Source organism: Dysidea avara, chromosome 13, assembly GCF_963678975.1.
Source record: "Dysidea avara chromosome 13, odDysAvar1.4, whole genome shotgun sequence".
Lineage (NCBI taxonomy): Eukaryota > Metazoa > Porifera > Demospongiae > Dictyoceratida > Dysideidae > Dysidea > Dysidea avara.
The window spans coordinates 9,167,459-9,188,238 of NC_089284.1; the positions used below are offsets into that span (position 1 = coordinate 9,167,459).

Below are 20,780 nucleotides of genomic sequence, written 5' to 3' on the forward strand. Positions count from 1 at the left end.
GACTGGTTTCCGGTGACCCCCCCCCCCCCCCCCCCGCCAGAATCGTGCCTGGTGATTTATTTATTTATTTATTCATCTATTTATTTATTTATGTATCAAGACACACGATAGTGTGTCGTGCGGCCCAAGAAGTCGGCGCGCCACACCGTGGGTATATTGACAGGAAGAAAGGAAACGTCATTTTCATACCTTTGTAACTCGGTGATCCCTTATCCGATTGGAACCAAATTTGCTACAGAGTTGCCCGCCAGCCAGGGAAGTCTACATACCACATTTGAAGGAAATCGCTCCAGCCATTTCCGAGATATGAGCTGCCAAAGTTTCGATTTTTTTCTTCGTTTTTTTTTCCATATTTTCGCAGACTTGCAAAAATTGCTATAAAATTCGAACGTGTGCTCCGATCGCCGTGACAATTGGCACACAGAAAGGGAGTCCAAAGGCAAATCCTAGCATCACAATTGGTGCAAATCCGATGAATGGTTCGGGAGTTATGACCGATTATTCGCGTAAAACGGTTAGGGTTAGGGTTAGGGTTAGGGTTAGAGTTTTTGTCACTGTAAAGTGCTAATGATAAATATTTTAGATTAAAGGAAGAAAATCCATCCCTCCTGGAGGAAGACTGAGTGTGGCCCCGACTAGACATTGTGTGACCTGCAGTTCGAATCCTTGGGTTGGAGGGATTTTTTTCCTTACTTTGGCCCCTTTTCTGTTACACCTTATCATTCAGTCAGTAAGTCAAGTCATTAGGTCTAAGTCCCTGAAATTAGGTTAGGTATCCTAAGGCTGCAGCACATGTTGCTGTCAGACCTTCAGTGCTGGTCACTGTAAAGTGCTAATAATAATAATAAAACAAGATCGATTTGTTGTCACGCCTACAGGATAAACCGCTTCATGGAATGAGTTGAAAATTGCTATGTAGATGGAGTAACTATCGTAGGAGTGCCTTTTGGTTGTTTGAAAAGAATCGAGATAAAGACCATGGAGATATGACACAAAATCCAACCTGTGTCACAATTACGCGATCGATTTTTATGAATAAAAAAAGTATTAGTTTTTACGCCTACTAGGCAAACCGCTTAGAGCATTGAGTTGAAAATCGGTGTATAGCTGGAATAATCTTCATAGAAAGTCCTTGCAGTAGTACAGAAGGATCGGATTACAAACCACTGAGTTATGATTCGAAAGCCAACTCCGTGTAGCAAATGCGAGATCGAGATACTCTAATAGAACAGTCACCCTAATAGAGCATTCAGCTAATTTATTTACTCCATTATAGAATTCTATTACATTGCAAGCTATTCTGTAGGGAGTTCGGCTGCAAACAGTTAATCCTATAGACAGTTCAGCAAGAAACAAGTCACCCTATAGAGAGTTCAGCTACAAATATATTGCTGTAGTGATTCAGAACATTACAAGTCAAACTGAAGAGAGTTCAGCTATAAACAAGTCGTACACCCTGTAGAGAGTTTAGCTACACACAATTCACTCTGTAGAAGTTCTGCTACAAACAAGTCTTCGTGCAGAGAGTTTAACAACCAAAATCCACCATGTAAAGACTTCAGCTTTACTGTTACTCTGTAGAGAGATCAGCTAGAAACAAGAGAGAGCTCAGCTAGAAAACGTCAGAGTTCAGCTACAAACAAATCACACTGTAGAGAGATCAGATAGAATATTAGAGTATTTTGATCTTGTATCTTTTATTAATCACCATTGTGCTGATCTTAGAAGTGAAAGGGATTATTATGTTACTGAACCGAAAGTTTTTTTCATGGATAACACAAATCATATAATATAGAGTACATAAAAGGCATAGGAAACACCCTTATGTATACTCATTATTGTATAAGTTGATGTAACTTCTGGCCACTGGTACAGGATACCAGTGGACCATCAGTGCTCCAGCACTGTAATGTTTTTAAATAAATACAATAAAAATAATTGCTCTTCAGTGTGACTGTTGTATATCCTTTGCCTTATAAACATTGAAGAAATTGCTGGCTTGCACAATATACTGTACACACAATAGCAGTATATTGACTGTGCAAATTCACCAACCAAGCAACTTTCCTATAGTTGTTCAATTGACACAAAATTAATAGCAGTTGATGAATGTAGTAACTACATGGATAATAGAGTACTGACTGTTCTATTAGAGTATTAGCTCCCTATGGTCTTTTAAATCCACACAATAATTTGACCATTTCTTGGAAGCCTCAGGTGTTCTCCTAAATCTCCCCCCTGATATAATGTTCATGATCCTGATTATATAGTAGAGAGATTGGGCGGTAATTTTTGGTGTCTGCCTTAGATCCTGATGTGTGTATTGGAAGGATGAGATGTATTTGCTAATTGCTAGGTAGAGATGACACACAAATTGAGTAAGTGATAAACTATAGGAGTGTTGTCTGATTGAGAAATGTAAGTAACGAACATGTATCATTTATCATTGTATAGGAGTGGGAAAAAGTTGTAGCTGAAATTGTAATATACTGTACTACTATTATTGATTTTACATCATAGGCAAATCAGGCATGCTGCCTGCCTAGAACTATTATCACCAAATAGATGGATCAGTACCAATTTTACAAGAAGTGCTGTAGCTTTTACTGGCTACCCATGGCCCAGCTAGTACATAGTGAAAAATTTAAAGGGGTCCTTTATCACTGCCCTATCCTAAACACCTGACACCCATCTTACCCCTGCCGTGGTAGGAGGAATGTTTAAGATTGCATGTTACTAATTGTACATCTGTGTGTAACCTAGCTTTATACTTGCAAAGCTGTGTAAAGTCTTCATTTGCGAAGTTAACACAGTAATAATAAATAATTTTTTTTTAAAATTGTACAGTATTGGTAAACATATAGTAATATAGCCACTGCAGCTACCAAAAAATAACCAGCTGGTGTATGCTAGTAATGTTAACTATGAACTTGAATGTAAATCAATGTGCTTCAACCACTTTAAAATGCTTGCACGTTTTACAGGTAGAATAAAAGGTGGTGAAGGAAGGTCGCCACTGTAGACAGCACACTCCTTAAAATCACATGGATAATCTCTCCAGCTGTAGCGGACATGAGTGGGGAAATTACCAGCACCACAGGAATTATCAACAATGACAAAATTTCTAACTGCTTTTAACACAAATGCTTCCATCCAGGTTGGCTGTCCATCCTTTATGCAATATACTTCAAAGCCAGAATGAGATCGGATTTCTAAATTATTGTCCATTACATGAGTGTAGTGTACTATGATAGACTGTGGTGAATAATATGCTCCATTGGCTATGGGTCCTGTGTAGTATAGTGACTCTTTCTTGTATGCTACAGCTCTTCCAGCTAAAGCAAGTCGATATCCTACATCTTGTTTGCTTCTGGGATGGACAGAATGAAAAGGAGAGGTAGGATCACCCAGGTCCATTGTAACAGCCATGAAGACCTCCTTCATACGAGCATTTGGGACATATCCATAATCGGCTGTCTGGTGCCAACGTATGTCAGCAAATCCACTCATAGTGTCATTACTGCCACCCACTGTGGAAAGCTAAAAGAAGATTGAAAGAATAATACATTAATGATAGGGCTGAGATAAAATATATACTACAAACAATCAAAAAAGGTTGTGGAGCTTGAAATTGTGTATTTTATTCCACTTTGCTAGTGAGGAACATTCACATTGCTGTTAGCTACTTGGAATATTTGTAAAATGTTTCAGGTATTAATACATGTAGCTTGAGAGTAGCTACTCAATCACTAACACCTCTGAGAACTCAAACACTAACAATTCAAAATCTTAATTCAGCAGCAATTATATATTACATAAGTCAACTATGACTTACCTGAACAAATCCAAATGGAAACATTTCATTTGTGTTTTTGTGACTTCCTTCATACCACTTAGCCCTCCAGTCATCAATCATTGCTGGGAAGGTACAATTGTATGTGTCAGGCTTTAGAGTATTGGTTTCTCCTTGGTACCAAATAGCACCATATAATGGTCATGTTCAGGAAGGGATGAATCATGGAATTCCACAATACTGATGGAGTAGTGGGAATTACAGATCTATTTAATAAATGCATGTACAACAATAAATTATCAGAAAATAAAGTATTTGATATATATAATTCTATCCTAGCCTTATATTCTATCCTGCCCTATTCTATTGTGGTTTTCTCCTCTACACCAATGCCATAAAATAGGACATTCGGGTTTTGGATGCAGAGAACACTCCAGATCCTAGCTGCTGTGGCTTGGTTTCACATTAATCAGTTGTATGCAACAGAAAAGAATCATTCAAGTTTCTCAGCACAGATTTAAAGTCTGTCATGTGTATGTCCATCAGCTAGGGTGTCAAAATGGTGAAGTTTGAAAGATTTTGCAAATTGCAGTGCGGATTGCAAAACTGGTGTTACATGTATAACTCACAGTAGTGGATGTGCTTATCCATGTGCATTTATACTTCCTTGGCCACGTGATAAACTACTACAAGTTTAAATATCTCTGATCTGTCACATTAATGCTACATAACTCATGGAAAAGCCAGAACCCTAGCTACCCAGACCAGGCCCTGGTATCAATTTTATTGTACCTATTAAAATACTTACTATAACATGATGATCGAGATATCGTAATAGAGCAGTCACTCTAATACAACAGCAAACAAGTGTTAATATAAACTCTTGAATTCACTCTCAAATTATTTTTCAGAAATTTCTTGAATGGAGCTTCCCCTTAGGTTTGACATGCTTCGCATGCTACATAAATATCACCTAGATACAGTATTTAGCTAGGCCCTGGCATTGCAAAACATCTGGCTGTACCTCCGATGTACTTAATGTATATGTGTACATTCATTTATTACGTACTCTGGCGGTAGGAATTGATCAATTTCACATTTCTTCAATGCATCTGGAGATGACCACACTTCTATGGCAGTACCTTCCCAGCTAGTTGCTACTAGTCCAATAGGATACTTCAGACTGTCATAAAGATATCTCCCAAAGAACCAGCAAGTGGCAGAGAAATAAGTCCAATTATCATGTCCAATTGTACCTATAGAGCATTATAGTATGTGTTTTAAATTAAATAACTTAACTATGGTACTTTACAAATTGAAAATATCAAGACTAACAAAATGTCTAAAAATGATGTGCTTGATTAACATTTCTACAGATGACACTCACTAGGTCCGGCCACCGACCACATCTGATTAATGCCTAACAAGTCAATTTCAGGTTCAGTTGATTCCTCCAGTGATGCTGTGAATACTCTGATCTCAGGGTAATTGGCAGAGGCGGCTATTTCTTCTGTAGCATTGAACACCTTATACAGTGATACCATAATCAAACACTTGCAATATGTTGTGTATTACTTACAGATGACACAGTAAACTGCATGTTACTCTGACCACTACACATCCACACATCACCAAACAAGACATCATTAAGTGTGAGGGTAAGATCTCAAGCTGTGGCTGTGATGACATGTGGACCACCTTCTTGTGTTGGGTCCATTGTCACCTTCCACCGATATGTTGTAGGAGAATCTGTAAATATATATACACAAATAGTAAATGGTTAGTGCAGACATGCTGTACAGTGTGGTCTTCACATGTACATACTATACTGGGGAACTCAGTTCTATACTGTCAAAGTTTCAATGCGATTAACCAATACATCACCAATAGCACTATATTTCCCTGCGTGGGTAGCTCTATATAGGAATTTTGGTGACTGGTACCCAATTTAGTACCTCCTAAACACACCAGCATGCAATGCATGCCAATCTAAGGGGGTCTGGGGGCATGCTCTGCCAGATGCAGGGAAATGTTTGAAAGCTAGATCCTCTGAAGTTAAATCTAAGAGTGATTTCAACAGTTTATCAAATCTGAGTCCAAACTAGTTATGAGATGTGTGTTTCCTGATCATGAAAGGCACTGGACTCAGTTTGCTAACATAGCAAATAGTGTATCACGATAGTTACCTTTAATGTAAACAGCATCATATTTCTTATTGTTGAAGTCCACGGTCACCAAATTGTTTACAGCATCATTGCGAAGGTATCCCCACAAAGTGGCCTTCATTGGAGCTCTCTGTAACACCATGTGGTCATTGTAGTAACTGGCAAAACTGAAATCTCCATCTACAATAAAATAAGGAAGAGCATATTAGCCTACTTTTATAAACATATTATATAGTTCATTAGCTAACAGAAGGAATCATGTTGACACTGAACAATTTTACTGTACATTCAATGATACATGATATTGCAGCTGGTCTGCTATATTAGCACAAGTCCAATATTTGGACCTGGGACATGCATCAGAGCCTTATTACACTACTTCCATTACTATTTATTTATTTATTTAATAATGACTTAGCTGCAACTATAGAACATATATACAAGCAACCGTGACTGGTATGCTGGTACAGCCTACCAGCACCCATTACAGTTGGAGTTATTCATTGGCCAGTATCAGCACAGCTATGGTTTATTTCTTTCTGTCACGTTTGGCTACATGTTTAATGTTAGGTATATAGAACTGTCTGTTGAGTAATTGTATACCGCAAGGCAAGGCACTGGTAACAAAAAATAACTTTTTAACCTCAAATTTGTAGACAATAAGTAAAGTATTTATACAGCAAAAACAGTATACAAAAACACATCATGTCTGGGAAAAATTAAGTGGTAACATTAATTCTGATCGTAGTCTTCTGCAAGTGAGATGGAGTGTAATAAACTATAGCAGTCAATAGCTGGAGCTGGTATGGTAAATTGCCAAGGTATTTTGAGATTACTGGTAGATGTCTGACAATTGTTGATGGTTTTCATCCAACAATACAGTAGTACTTTAACCAGAAGCAAAATAGCATCAAGTGATGACATAGGGAAACAGCATCATGGAACATAGTTTTGTGTAGAACAACATTGTGATGCTTCAAAGAAAGGCAGGTAAGCCAGTTGGAAGCCCCTTCTCACTAGCCAGCTGCATTGAAGAACTGGTAGTAGGGGGAAGCTCATTCAGAAGAGAAGTAGCCTGGTTGTGCTGAACAATAATCTAGAACACAAGTGAGACTGCACATCTATACGATCACCGAGTGAATTAACAAACAAGAAGTGACCTCCAAAGATCACACTGACTACACACATCATTGCACACTCACCATTTTCAGCAGTGTCAGCTCCACCATATACACCACACCATAGTGTTGTGTGAATAGTCACCAGTAGTAATATCAGCTTCATATTGCTATATAGTTCTGTACACCTACCAACACATACTGATCATTTTGTAGTAAAGGATTGGCATTATTGTGGTCACACTATTGTGGTTATAACAGGAAACTGATTATATCACTAATTATGTTTAAAATCATTTTAGGACTTCACAGGAAAGAGTAGGTGATTGAGTTTTCCTTTTCTATTCCCAAGAATATTTTAGATGGGCAGAGGGAAAGGAATTTACACACTATAATGTTAAGGTTGAGATGGAAGTAGTCCATGAGAAGTCACTTGGTTTGAACCCCTCTAAATCAGCTAGTCCCATCATAAAGTCTTTAAAGAAGCAGCAGATTATTTCATAGGCCACTGAAAAATATTCATTCATTTGAGATAGTAGAGCTTCTGTTGGATTTGAAGTCTACTCATGTAGTTCCAATGTTTGTTACAATAATGGATCGTAAATAATTATTGTCCAGTAAGTTTAATTGACCTTATTTGTTGTCAAGGTCTGTGAATCTATGATCAAAGATTTCATGTATAACTACTGTATGACCAACAAATAACAGGTTGTGCCATTCAGGCCACTATATAAATGTTCTTAATAAGATGACTTCTAATATTCTTGAGAGTGGTGATAGTCACTCTTGGTGGATGAATGTCATATATTAGACTTCTGCAAAGCATTGTGAGACTGTTGAAAAAAAAGGCTTTATAGAAGAAAACTATTTCAGTATCATTTCAGTGATAGAAGACAAATGCAGAGTTGGAGATGAGGTTTCAGTGGATAGGAGTTACAAGTGGTGCTGTCTGTCTTAGGCCCACAGCTTTTCCTCATCTTTGTTAAATAATGATCTACCTAGAAGAGATGAACTCAGTGTCTGTGCTTGCTGATGATACTAAGCTGTTTGCTGGAATTGCTGACTTCAATGATTATTATAGCTTTACAGTGTGTGACCAGCACTGAAGAACTTGTGCCGCAGCCTTAAACTACCTAACCTATGTAGTAAATTATGTCAGATAGAGTGTTTGGGAATGATCTCATCCTTGGCAGTCATGCATATGGGCTTCAGCACCTGTGATGGCCAGCTGTCCCAAATCTTTGTGTTGAGTGTTCCTCCATGGCCAGTTGCTCTCCAAATCTTTGTGTTGGGTAGCTTCCTCTAGCTGCTCAGTAACTGGAGGAAGTTACTCAGCACAACAAAGATTTGGGAGTTGAGGTTACAGCACTCACCTTTATTATCATATCATCGACTTAGGGGGTAACATGTTAACTATGTTTCTAATATTAAAGGGATATAGGAACATTAATGCCGCAGTATATACAGAAATTTTTGAATACTAATTCGTGTGCAACACATATCGGAGCCATCCATACAAATTATACACAAGACTCCCAAAATCAGAGAGATTTTTTTGTACAGGGTAAAATACAAATGGAACAGTTTGCCCCTCAATGTAGTCGGCCTAATGTATTTCGTGGACTGGACTCACGGACTGGACTCGCGGACTGGACTCACACACTGAGCTGGAAACAGCTTTTAAACAATAATCCAGGCATTATCCATCTCTTGCAACACTGGAGACACCACTATCGAGCTACAACTGCTGATACTGCTCTTCCTTACAGGTAAACAAACTAGCGGTGCAGTAATTAATTAGAATACACTTACGATACACGAGTACTAGCAGTGATAAAGCGTGGTAGAGGCTATTGTTGTAGTTTAGATGTTTTTCCTTTATTGCTTTAGCACTAGTGCTAGGGTTGTAGAGATGAGCTAGTAATAATTCTTAGCAGGGTAGCTATAGGTGGCACTGCCCAGCGATGTGATGGGGCTATGCAAATAAACTGACTCATCACTACAGTCCTAACTCCAGTGCTAAGTACTGGAGCAACAAAGGAAAAACAGCTGAGCTACAACAATAGCCTCTATCACACGTTATCACTGCTAGTACTCGTGTATCGTAAGTGTATTCTAATAAATTAGTGCAAGCGCTAGTTTGTTAACTTGTAAGGAAGAGCAGACTGAGCAGTATCAGCAGTTGTAACGCGATAGTGGTGTCTCCAGTGTTGCAAGAGATGGATAATTCCTGGATTATTGTTTACAAGTTGTTTCCAGCTCAGTGCGTGAGTCCAGTCCGTGAGTCCAGTCCGTGAGTCCAGTCCGTGAGTCCAGTCCGCGAAATACATTAGGCCAATGTAGTCAAATGATGATTTTAAGATGAGCTTTGATAATTAATTATTGTGCAAATCTGGACTAACAGAACACACTTCATGATATCACTAGTGCTACTGAACACATAGAGGAACTCACCTAATATCGGACGGGCTCCAAAATCGGACGCGATTACTCGAGCTACAACAGGAATTTTTGAACAACTTATATGTCTTTAGATAGTTCAAGGCTGTGTGACTTTGCACACCAAGTATCAGCTTTCTCGGCTTCTTTGTCTGGTGGCAGCAGCCCTGCAAAGTCATTTCCGATTAATACGTATAATCGGAAAAAAAAGTCGATTCACGGACAGCCAGCATTTATAGACTAGATCTGCAATCCATCAACCATTCGTTATATTGGTGGTGAAGGGCAACTCTTCTACTTTCTAAATATCTATGGTTTATTTATTTTAAATCTCTTTTACTATGAATTACAACTGAAATAAAACAGGATGTCACTGGAGTAATGATCGCACGTGATTTTGTACTAGTTCCGGTTTTGTAATTAGTGAAGCGCGGGCCAAAATTTCTCTTACTGCAGTTGCTAATTGATGCTTAGACTATAGTCTACCTGGTTTGTCGCCGTTCAAGTGAAGTAAAGGTACGTAGAGTGTGCATGATGTGAGCGTAATAGCCATACATGGTAGCTACTGGTAACGTGAGTTGACATGCACGACGCCATTATAGATGCGGAGTAGCTAGCAGTACTATATACCTGTATGTAATCCCGTAGACTTATAAACCTGGGGTTTATAAATCTATGTATGATCTGAATTTGATGTAGGCCTATAAGTTTTTAAAGCTATAGCAGTAAGCTAGTCTAGTCGCTATGAATACGAATATTCAGTATACGTATTTCATGCCGGGTACCTAACTATATCTATAGGCTGCCTGATATTGTTTGCAATGATGGTAAACTCTATCACTTAAAGAATTCTCTGTGTTGTTTTCTAGATGGCAGCTCAGACTATAGCGGCTAAGAATTCTTCCAAGAGTAGAATCATACGTTCCTCAGGATTAAGCGTTCATACTCCACTGATACCTTCCTCAAGACCATCAACGTACACTAAATGGGATGATGCACACATGCAGGCAGCATGCGATGGTGTCCGTGCAGGTCAATCAATTCGGAGAGCAGCAGTGACCTATAACATTCCAAAAAGTACGCTCTATGACAGAATGACCGGCAGAGTAACAGGGAATAAACCTGGTCCGCTTCCTTTCCTAAGTGCTGAAGAAGAGGATGAAATGGTGTCATTTTTAGAAGGCTGTGCATCAATGGGATATGCCCGTTCGAAGAAACAAGTTCTCGCTTTAGTTCAAAGAGTAATTTCCACTAAAGGAATAAACCGTACTGTTGGAGAAGGATGGTGGAAGTCATTTATGAAGAGGCATGGCACCTTAGCTTTACGCATGGCTGAGTCACTATCATATGTGCGTGCTGTTTGTTCCCAACCAGAAATTCTCAATCACTACTATGACTTGTTGCAGCAAACATTGCTTGATCATGAGCTTGAAGGCAGACCAAATCAGATATTCAACTTAGATGAATCAGGAATGTCATTAAATCCAATTTCACCAAAAATCGTGGTTGCAAAAGGCGCAAAGCACTCCACTTCTGTCACCTCAAATGATAAATCTCAGATCACAGTTCTTGCTTGTTGTAGTGCTGCTGGATATGCAATTCCACCATTAGTGGTACTTGATAGAAAAACTTTGAGACCAGAATATGCATTTGGCGAAGTACCAGGAACCATGTATGCACTATCATCAAATGGATGGATGGATACCGAACTCTTTGAAGAATGGTTCAAGCATCATTTTCTTATTCATGCACCTTCCTGTAGACCTCTTCTACTTATAATGGATGGTCACTCAACACATTTACAACCATGTGTTGTTCGTATGGCAGCGAAGGAGGATGTAATATTATTTTGTTTACCACCTCATTCCACCCATTTGACTCAACCACTAGACAAAGGGTGTTTTGGGCCACTGAAGGCTGCCTGGAAAGAGGTATGCCATGAATACATGACAAACAACCCAGGTAAAGTCATAACACGCTACAATTTCTCAGAATTGTTTGCTAAGGCATGGGCTCAAAGCATGACCATGGCCAATATAACTGCAGGCTTTCACACAACTGGAATATTCCCATTTAACAGAAATGCTTTAACACCACTAGCAGCTTTAACACCTTCAAAATTTAATCCTGAACATCTGGTCAAAGGCACAAAGTTGAAATTCCTCCCTGTTTACAGTCCATCAAGCAGCAAATCAATACCATCAACTTATTTCAGCGAAGAAGAAACTATGCTTTTCACTCGTAGGTATGAGGAAGGGTATGATCTTACTCATGACAAGCGCTACAATCGGTGGCTTCAGTTGAAAGCAGATAAAAGTAATGTATTGGATGAGGATGGAAAAAATACCGATGGAGGTGGCACTGGATTTGTAGAGGAGTGTCCAGTGGTTAAGTCTTTGATACCACCCAAAGATACATCAAAAGAGGTTGAGCCTAATTCTGAGGTACAGATAGTGCCCAAGCACTTGGAAAATGTTGATCTTGCTGCTGACAAGGGACTTACAACAAAGGAGACTCAGAATGATGGTGCTGCTAAAAGTATTCCTGTTCTGCTGAAGCGCTCATCAGCACTTTCTAAAGTTCTGTCTTCACAACATATAGATGTCAAGACTGTTGCCAAACACCCTAAAACATCAGCTCGCATATTAACAAGTACTGAGAACCTTAAAATGTTAGAAGAGAAAGAAAAGATGAAAATAGAAGAGGCTGAAAAGAAGAGACAGCGTAAGGATGAAGCAGAAAAGAAGAAGATGGAAGAAGCTGAGAGGAAGAGACAGCGTAAGGATGAAGCAGAAAAGAAGAGAAAAGAAAAGGAGAAGGTTAAAATGGATAAAGAAAAGAAAAAAGGTAGGAATTTATTACTAGTTATATTAGATAAATTTTGTTGGCTATAAAACTTAATTTATCTAGCTACATTGTTGACTGACAAGTATATAACTGAATGTTTTTTTTGTTGTTTTTTTTTTTACAATAAGGGCATGGTGCTTACACCAAAGCATTGTAGTAATGCTTTTATCATTTGCAAAACCTATATAGCAATTAGACATTGTGGTACTTTACTTATAAATCATGTGTACTGTATGTATTAACTGCCAAATACTGTAATAGCTTCTTTCATAGTTAACTAAATTTCTTATGTAACAAGTTGATGCTGTGCTAACTAGACTCCCTGTAAATACTATTCCTTGAATTTATCAGCTCTTTACAAATTAACACAGAACATGCTATTAACTTGTTTCTCGCCTTGTTTTGTAACTGTACACTATATACTTGTTAATATGGTGAGATGCAGTTGATAATTCTGAGTGTTACTCTGCCCAAACCCCTCTTATTGGTTTTTCAGATGTTATTCTCATTGAGTTACCCTCAAGGTTATCATATAGTACAACAACACTGTGCTTGCTGGCCAAAGTTAAATGCGTCTGGAATGATCTTTGTGATTATTAATATATGTGAAAATGTACTGGTCAATCTAGGAATATAGAGCATTGGATACGTATACTCAATGTATGTGTATTATGCATTGTAAAAACTAATTTTCTTACATTACAGCAGCCAACAATGCTAAAGCTCCTAGTCAACACCCTACCACATTGGACAGTGTAAAAGATAAAGGTAAAATTACATTATAGCTACATGTATGATGTACATATATACAATGTTGATATTTTGTAAAGTTGTAAGACTTTGCTTAGCAGTAGTATATTAAACTGAGCGATGTCTTTCAAATTAGCTGCCTAAATGTCTAACCCTTTTCCTAGCACTGCATGGTCCCAAAATAATGCACACTTTTGGGACTGCCGCAGCAGTTGATGCAGATCAAATTTTACTCAGTATTACTTATATAATTAAGGAGGCTGCCCTTTTCACAGGTAAAAGTGCTGTGGTATGTCCAAAGAGTTTAAAACTGCTTATGTATTGTACAGCTTAAAAGTTCTTGGCACAGTATTATCAGCCACACAAACACTATACATGTGGCCTAAATACCGCATAACTTGGATGTTTACCACATGGGTACAAACTGTGAATAGTGCTGCACTGCAATATAATCTGAGGATGTGCTGCTACTATTTTAAATCTACTGACTACTAGCCATCCTGTTAATAGGCACAACACATTGCTACTTATCTAACGTAAGCAACCGATTAATAGACATTTATTCTGCCACACATACCTTCTCATCCAAACATTCCTGGAACACAATTTTTGGCAGAGGTATTCATCTTCCTGTGTACCAAGTTTGGTATCAATAGATGGCTCCCCTGACCAGTAACAGAGGACAATGTGCAGAGTCAAAGTAATCGTTTATCCGAACCTTGGCTCAATCACTGGAATGCCATTAGCTTGCATGATACAATTACCAGAAGATTACCAAATTACTGACCAGTATGTCACACCTACAGCCATCATCAACCACTAAAAATTGATAAATTCCAGGTGTCTAACAGACATCAATGCAAATTTTCAATACGTAAAATTGCTTCACACAGTTACAATTTTTAAATAAAAATGCACACAAATTGCTTGATAATTCAACACGCAGTGGTCATTTAACAACTCTACAGTACTGTTTTAATAGTGGAGCAACTAGTTTCCTACCATAGGTAGGTTCTTTTCTTTGCGCGGTTCTGGTTATCTTGGTGGTTTCTGGATGTTAGCACGCCAGTAGTGGAAATGAGTATTGGACACATTGTGTCTCTTAGCAATTGGCTAGATTGTTGACAGTGTTCTCAACTATATTCTTGCCAACCTCTGTCTTGAAAACAGCTTCCATATCTTCTTAGGTAATGACAGTTCAAGTATCAAGTTGGACCAGTTGCCGTCACAGTGTTTATCTGTGGTAATTTCTCCAAGTGCTCGCCTACATCCGGCATGGCTTGACTTGTTCCTTTCATTGTTTGGTGACTATAACATTGAAGCAGTAATTGAAATTTGACTGTCATGGCCTATCAAAGTGACGGAAATAAATGCCATTGATGGCTAATGATAGCAGTAAAAATGGGGTGTTACACTATTCAAGGGTGTGATGTAATTGAACATATTTATTATTTTACTGAAACAAAAACATTTGAAAGCACACACCACTGCAGTACTATTTGGGAGTGTGTGTGGCATAATCTGAGTAAATATGTTTTAAGTTTTCCTTCTTATGCAATCACTGATTGGTCCCACAGTGTGCATTATATGGAGATGCTACTGTAATGCATTGTTGATTTCTTAATAGTGGATCAAGAGAAGAGTAAAGAAATAAGTGTCATTGAAGAAGAAGATGATCAACTATGGTGTATATGTCGTGAAGAAGAATATGGTCGAATGATTTTGTGTGAAAACAAAAGCTGCAAATTTGGCTGGTTCCACTTTAATTGTGTTGGATTATCAAGGAAGCCATCTGGTTCCTGGTATTGTTCTGATTGTAAAACCTAAACATGTTTCAACTATTTACTGAGTCATGTTGTGATTATACATTACTTTCGTTGAAATTAAATTACACTCAGATGTTCATTTGTTTTTTGGACAAAAGTTGTTTATGATAAACTGTTGTGAATTGTGTAGAGTTAGCTAGCTAGTTTAGAGCAGAATGTGATCATTTTAGTGGCTTCAGCATAGTTTAATGTGACGAGATGTTTATATACATTTAAAAGTGGCTAACTGGACAGACAAGCTTGCCTGGTACTCAGTGAGCTATTTTTATTATTACTGGGTAGGCAGCTATGTACGATGAATTCCCTCTTGAGCTTTGTTCCATGTTCTCAGCTGTACTTGCATAGTTGCAACCTTTTTCAATCAAAAAAACCACCCACTAGCTGAAATTGTGTGGATTTCAATCTACCAGAAAAAGCCGCGCATGCTAATAAAAGCTGAAAAACTGCTTGTTTTATACTATATAATACCTACCACTTCAACAGGGAATTAATCATTTCAGTAGACGTGCAATCAAAAGCACACGCTGCGGACCGCGCTTCACTAATTACAAAACCGGAACTAATACAAAATCACGTGCGATCATCACTCCAGTGACATCCTGTTTTATTTCAGTTGTAATTCATAGTGAAAGGGATTTAAAATAAATAAACTATAGATATTTAGAAAGTAGAAGAGTTGCCCTTCACCACCAATATAACGAATGGTTGATGGATTGCAGATCTAGTCTATAAATGCTGGCTGTCCGTGAATCGACTTTTTTTCCGATTATACGTATTAATCGGAAATGACTTTGCAGGGCTGCTGCCACCAGACAAAGAAGCCGAGAAAGCTGATACTTGGTGTGCAAAGTCCCACAGCCTTGAACTATCTAAAGACATATAAGTTGTTCAAAATTTCTTGTTGTAGTTCGAGTAATCGCGTCCGATTTTGGAGCCCGTCCGATATTAGGTGAGTTACTCTATGTATCAAGACACACGGTAGTGTGTCGTGCGGCCCAAGAAGCCGGCGTGCCACCCGTGAGTATATTAACAGGAAGAAAGAAAACACAATTTTCACATCTATGTAGCTCTGTGATCCCTTATCCGATTGGAACCAAATTTGCTACAGACGTGCCGGCCAGCTAGGGGAGTCTACACACCAAATTTGAAGAAAATCGCTCCAGCCATTTCCGAGATACGAGCGAACACAATTTCGTTTTAATTTCTTCGTTTTTTTTCTTCTACTTTATTTCGCACACTTCGCAAAATCCGCCATAAAACACGAATGCGTGCTCGGATCAGGCTGACATTTGGCACACGTAAAGGGCTCATTAAGGCGGATCTCTGTACCAACTTCAGGGGCGTAGCCAGGATTTTTTGGAGGGGGTTCCAGCACCAGCATTGAGTTACTAGAAGCAGGGGTCTGGGGGCGCAGCCCCCAGCCGCTGAGAGACTTTCAATATTTTAATAAATCAAAACTCAGCAAATTACTATATTTTATGCAAAAAGTACATTAATTATGATGCATTAAGTGCCCCAGGGATGAAGGTAGTACTAGATAAAGTCACCTAGTGGAAACAGACAGCATAACACATAGAGACACATATAGTAATCTGTAAGTGATGGTTATATCTCACTGTGGTATAGGAGCCATGAATCCACTGATACAAATGACAATCAAAACAATATAGCTAACTATACAAATATGCATAGCATGAATTAATTTTGCATAACAAAAGTGATAAATTATTGGAGCTCTATATCTTTAAACACTGCACACCAAAGCTATAGCAGTATAAGGTCATGCTAAGTTTTGCATTTAATGTTGGAATGTCTGATAAACTTCATATGGACATGGATATTTACATGCATGTTCTATTAGAGTATATACCTGACTGCTCTATTAGAGTATATCGATCTTTTTAACACGTTTTGAAGAGGGCTCATGTTACCTCTGTAAATCCTTCCCTGAGAGATGAATGTAAGTTTTATCAACTCACTCATTTTGTCCTGCCACACTAAATGGTGTGTTAGGATCCTGCTTGCAGAAGTCTAAATTTTACAGGGGGGGGGTTCCTGAACCCCCCGGAACCCCCCCTCCCTACGCCCCTGCAACTTTGGTAGGAATCCGATGAACATTCACGGAGTTATGATCGATTATTTGCGTAAAATAAGGTCGGAGGTCTGTCACGCCTACAGGGTAAACTCCTTTGAGGAATCAGTTGAAAATTGATATGTAGATGGAGCAACCATCGTAGGAGTGCCTTTTTGTGGTTTGAAAGGAATCGGGATAAAGACCATGGAGATATGACACAAAACCCGACCTGTGTCAAAATTACGCAATCGATTTTTATGAATAAAAAAACTATTAGTTTTCGTGTCTACCAGGCAAACCGCTTAGAGCAACGAGCTGAAAATCAGTATGTAGCTGGAATAATCATCATAGAAAGTCCTTGCAGTAGTACAGAAGAATCGGATTACAAACCACTGAGTTATGATTCGAAAGACAACTACGTGTAACAAATGCGAGATCGAGATACTCTAATAGAACAGTCACCCTAATAAAGCATTCAGCTGCATTTATAATTTACTCAATTATATTACATTGCAAGTTATTCTGTAGGGAATTCAGCTACAAACAAGTCACCCTGTAGTCAGATCAGCCAGAAAAGGTACCTAATAGAGAGTTCAGCTACAAAGAAACCATCATGTAGAGAGTTCAGCTCAAACAAATTGCCCTGTAGAGAGATCAGCTAGAAGAAGTTACCTTGTAGAGAGTTCAGTTACAAAGAAACAATCATGCAAAGAGTTCAGCTGCAAACAAATCACCCTGTATAGAACTCAGCTACAAACAAATATGCCCTGTAGAAAGATCAGCTAGAAGAAGTTACCTTGTAGGGAGTTCAGCTACGAACAGATCACCCTGTAGAGAGTTCAGCTACAAACAAATCACCCCGTAAAGAGTTCAGTTACAAAGAAACTACCATGTAGAGAGTTCAGCTGCAAACAAATCACCAGTAGAGAGTTCAGCTAGAAACAAGTCACCCTGTAGAGAGATCAGCTAGAAACAAGTCACCCTGTAGAGAGTTCAGCTAGAAGAAGTCACATTGTAGAGAGTTCAGCTACAAAGAAACTACCATGTAGAGAGTTCAGCTGCAAACAAATCAACCTGTAGAGAAGTCAGCTACAAACAAATATGCCCTGTAGAAAGATCAGCTAGAAGAAGTTACCTTGTAGTGAGTTTAGCTATGAACAGATCACCCTGTAGAGAGTTCAGCTACAAACAAATCACCCTGTAGAGAGTTCAGTTACAAAGAAACCACCATGTAGAGAGTTCAGCTGCAAAAAAATCAATCACTCTGTAGAGAGTTCAGCTAGAAGAAGTCACCTTATAGAGAGTTGAGCTGCAAATAAATCACCTTGTAGAGAATTCAGCTACAAACAAATCACCCTGTAGAAAGATCAGCTAGAAGAAGTTACCTTGTAGGGAGTTCAGCTACGAACAGATCACCCCGTAGAGAGTTCAGCTACAAACAAATCACCAGTAGAGAGTTCAGCTAGAAACAAGTCACCCTGTAGAGAGATCAGCTAGAAACAAGTCACCCTGTAGAGAGTTCAGCTAGAAGAAGTCACATTGTAGAGAGTTCAGCTACAAAGAAACCACCATGCATGTAGAGAGTTCAGCTGCAAACGAACACCCTGTAGAGAGCTCATGCAGCTACAAACAAATCGCCTGTAGAAAGATTAGCTAGAAGAAGTTACCTTGTAGGGAGTTCAGCTACAAAAAAATCACCCTGTAGAGAGTTCAGCTACAAAGAAATCATCATGTAGAGAGTTCAGCTGCAAACAAATCATCCTGTAGAGAGTTCAGCTATGAAAACATCACCCTGTAGAGAGTTCAACTAGAAGAAGTCACCTTTTAGAGAGTTCAGCTACAAAGCAACCACCATGTAGAGAGTTCAATTGCAAAAAAACAAATCAATCACTCTGTAGAAAGTTCAGCTAGAAGAAGTCACCTTGTAGAGAGTTCAGCTGCAAATAAATCACCCTGTAGAGAATCCAGCTACAAACAAATCACCCTGTAGAAAGATCAGCTAGAAGAAGTTACCTTGTAGAGAGTTCAGCTACAAAGAAACCACCATGTAGAGAGTTCAGCTGCAAACAAATCACCTGTAGAGAGTTCAGCTAGAAACAAGTCACCCTGTAGAGAGATCAGCTAGAAACAAGTCACCCTGTAGAGAGATCAGCTAGAAACAAGTCACCCTGTAGAGAGTTCAGCTAGAAGAAGTCACATTGTAGAGAGTTCAGCTACAATGAAACTCCCATGTAGAGAGTTCAGCTGCAAACAAATCACCCTGTAGAGAACTCAGCTACAAACAAATATGCCCTGTAAAAATATCAGCTAGAAGAAGTTACCTTGTAGAGAGTTCAGCTACAAACAAATCACCTGTAGGGATTTCAGCTACAAACAAATCACCCTGTAGAGAGTTCAGCTACAAAGAAATCATCATGTAGAGAGTTCAGCTGCAAACAAATCATCCTGTAGAGAGTTCAGCTATGAAAAGATCACCCTGTTAGAGAGTTCAGCTATAAGAAGTCACCTTTTAGAGAGTTCAGCTACAAAACAACCACCATGTAGAGAGTACAGCTGCAAACAAATCACCCTGTAGAGAATTCAACTACAAACAGATAACCCTGCAGAGAGTTCAGCTAGAGTCAAGTCACCCTGTAGAGAGAATCCTGTAAAGAGTTCATTTACGTAGAAGCAGATCACCCTGTAGAGAGTTCAGCTACATTTCAAGTCACCCAGTAGAGAGATCAGCTGCAAATTATCCTGTGGGGATTAATTGATATGTAATAAATATATGCAAGAGTTCATAATATAATGAACTCTTGATATATGCATTATATATATAATTTGTATATTTACTGATAAAATCAGAATGAGTTAAAGTATTTATAAAATCTGCTTCATCTTTTTCTTTTTCCTGTGGTAAAGAAAAATATATAGGTTAAAAAGCCCCAAAGCTGGCCATAGGCCGGCTTTGAGTATACAAATACAAAAAGAAGTGAAATCTAATCAAAAACAGCTAAGCTGTAAAAAAGGAGTGCGGCCCTTGAAAAAGCTATGGTGAAAAAAGATGTGAAATCCAAGGTGGCGGCCAAGAAATGGCTGTGATGGTAGGTTAATGGTAAAAATTTTAATAACGACAATTCAGGTGAATTTTATGCCAATTGACCAAGCGGCACCAAATTCACCTGAATTATCGTTATTAAAATTTTTACCATTAACCTACCATCACAGCCATTTCTTGGCCGCCACCTTGGATTTCACATCTTTTTTCACCATAGCTTTTACAAGGGTCGCACTCCTTTTTTTACAGCTTAGCTGTTTTTGATTAGATATGTGTTACTGATTGATCTAACTACCACCATTGGCTGATTTTCATCCAATACATAAATGACTAACTCCCAGACATGACCGGATTGGATTTCCCCAGGTGAATAGAGCCTTTTTTCTATGATCCCTTATTTTTTCTTATGGCTACTTGTTACTTCATATGGACTCATAAACTCATGCATGATTGTTTCTATTTTCTACATGCAGCTCTTAGAAAGTATAATTTTATTAGATTAGCTGTGCATAAAACTTTTGTATCAAAAATATCAGTCAGGAAACATATAGAATATGTACCTACCACACTGGTCATGGTGCACCCCTTGCCCTGGACCCACCCCTGAGGAGACGTAGTAATACAGATTCCTTACCAGTTCAGAGGAATTCAATTACACAGTGTATAAACATAACTGGTAGTTATGTAGCAGCACCAGCAGAAGTCAGCAACTACCAGCCAACGTAGCA

The 20,780-nt window shown here is 38.6% G+C and overlaps 1 protein-coding gene and 1 pseudogene across 1 annotated transcript; one reads left to right on the forward strand and one right to left on the reverse strand.

Annotated features, from left to right (window-relative positions):
* Positions 1-2,814: 2,814 nt before the first annotated feature.
* Positions 2,815-6,100, reverse strand: LOC136243474 (sialate O-acetylesterase-like; annotated as a pseudogene).
* A 4,416-nt stretch (positions 6,101-10,516) lies between these two features.
* On the forward strand, positions 10,517-14,939 carry LOC136243475 (uncharacterized). The gene is made up of 3 exons (XM_066034976.1): positions 10,517-12,362; positions 13,068-13,130; positions 14,740-14,939. Exons 1-3 carry the CDS (start codon positions 10,517-10,519, stop codon positions 14,937-14,939), a joined length of 2,109 nt encoding a protein of 702 aa, XP_065891048.1.
* Positions 14,940-20,780: the final 5,841 nt, after the last annotated feature.

What these genes read in the sequence shown, in the direction of transcription:
- LOC136243475 (XM_066034976.1), top strand. Translation starts at nt 10,517, where the DNA reads ATGCAGGCAGCATGCGATGGTGTCCGTGCAGGTCAATCAATTCGGAGA. An exon ending in GGATAAAGAAAAGAAAAAAG is followed by an intron (nt 12,363 to 13,067) that starts GTAGGAATTTAT and finishes CTTACATTACAG; the next exon opens with CAGCCAACAATGCTAAAGCT. An exon ending in GGACAGTGTAAAAGATAAAG is followed by an intron (nt 13,131 to 14,739) that starts GTAAAATTACAT and finishes ATTTCTTAATAG; the next exon opens with TGGATCAAGAGAAGAGTAAA.